This window comes from Aspergillus ambiguus, assembly GCF_047715705.1.
Source record: "Aspergillus ambiguus strain CBS 117.58 unplaced genomic scaffold BDV59scaffold_11, whole genome shotgun sequence".
In the NCBI taxonomy this organism is placed as follows: domain Eukaryota; kingdom Fungi; phylum Ascomycota; class Eurotiomycetes; order Eurotiales; family Aspergillaceae; genus Aspergillus; species Aspergillus ambiguus.
This window is the reverse complement of record NW_027395524.1, coordinates 510,663-510,902: the sequence shown is the minus strand read 5'-3', so window position 1 is coordinate 510,902 and position 240 is coordinate 510,663. Positions and strand designations below refer to the sequence as shown.

Genomic DNA, 240 nt, shown 5'->3' with positions numbered 1-240 from the left:
CCGAACTCCTTTATCCTGGGCTGCAGAGTATGGGCATGAGGGAGTTGTGAGACTGCTTCTTGACACTGGAAAGGTGGATATAGAGTCGAAGTCTCAATATAGTAAAACTCCCCTATCATTAGCTGCAGCGAATGGACATAAGGAAGTTGTGGGACTGCTTCTTAAGACTGGAATGGTGGATGTAGAGTCTAAGGACTCTCGGTTTCACCGAACTCCTTTATCCTGGGCTGCAGAGTATGG

The 240-nt window shown here is 47.5% G+C and overlaps 1 protein-coding gene across 1 annotated transcript in view; it reads left to right on the top strand.

The window, feature by feature from the left end:
* Nucleotides 1-240, top strand: part of BDV59DRAFT_16942 (uncharacterized protein) — a 3,595-nt gene that overhangs the window by 2,905 nt on the left and 450 nt on the right. Inside the window, exon 3 of the mRNA XM_073688242.1 lies at nucleotides 74-186. Coding sequence (XP_073549082.1) covers nucleotides 74-186 — 113 coding nt within the window. The remainder of the gene's footprint in view (nucleotides 1-73; nucleotides 187-240) is intronic.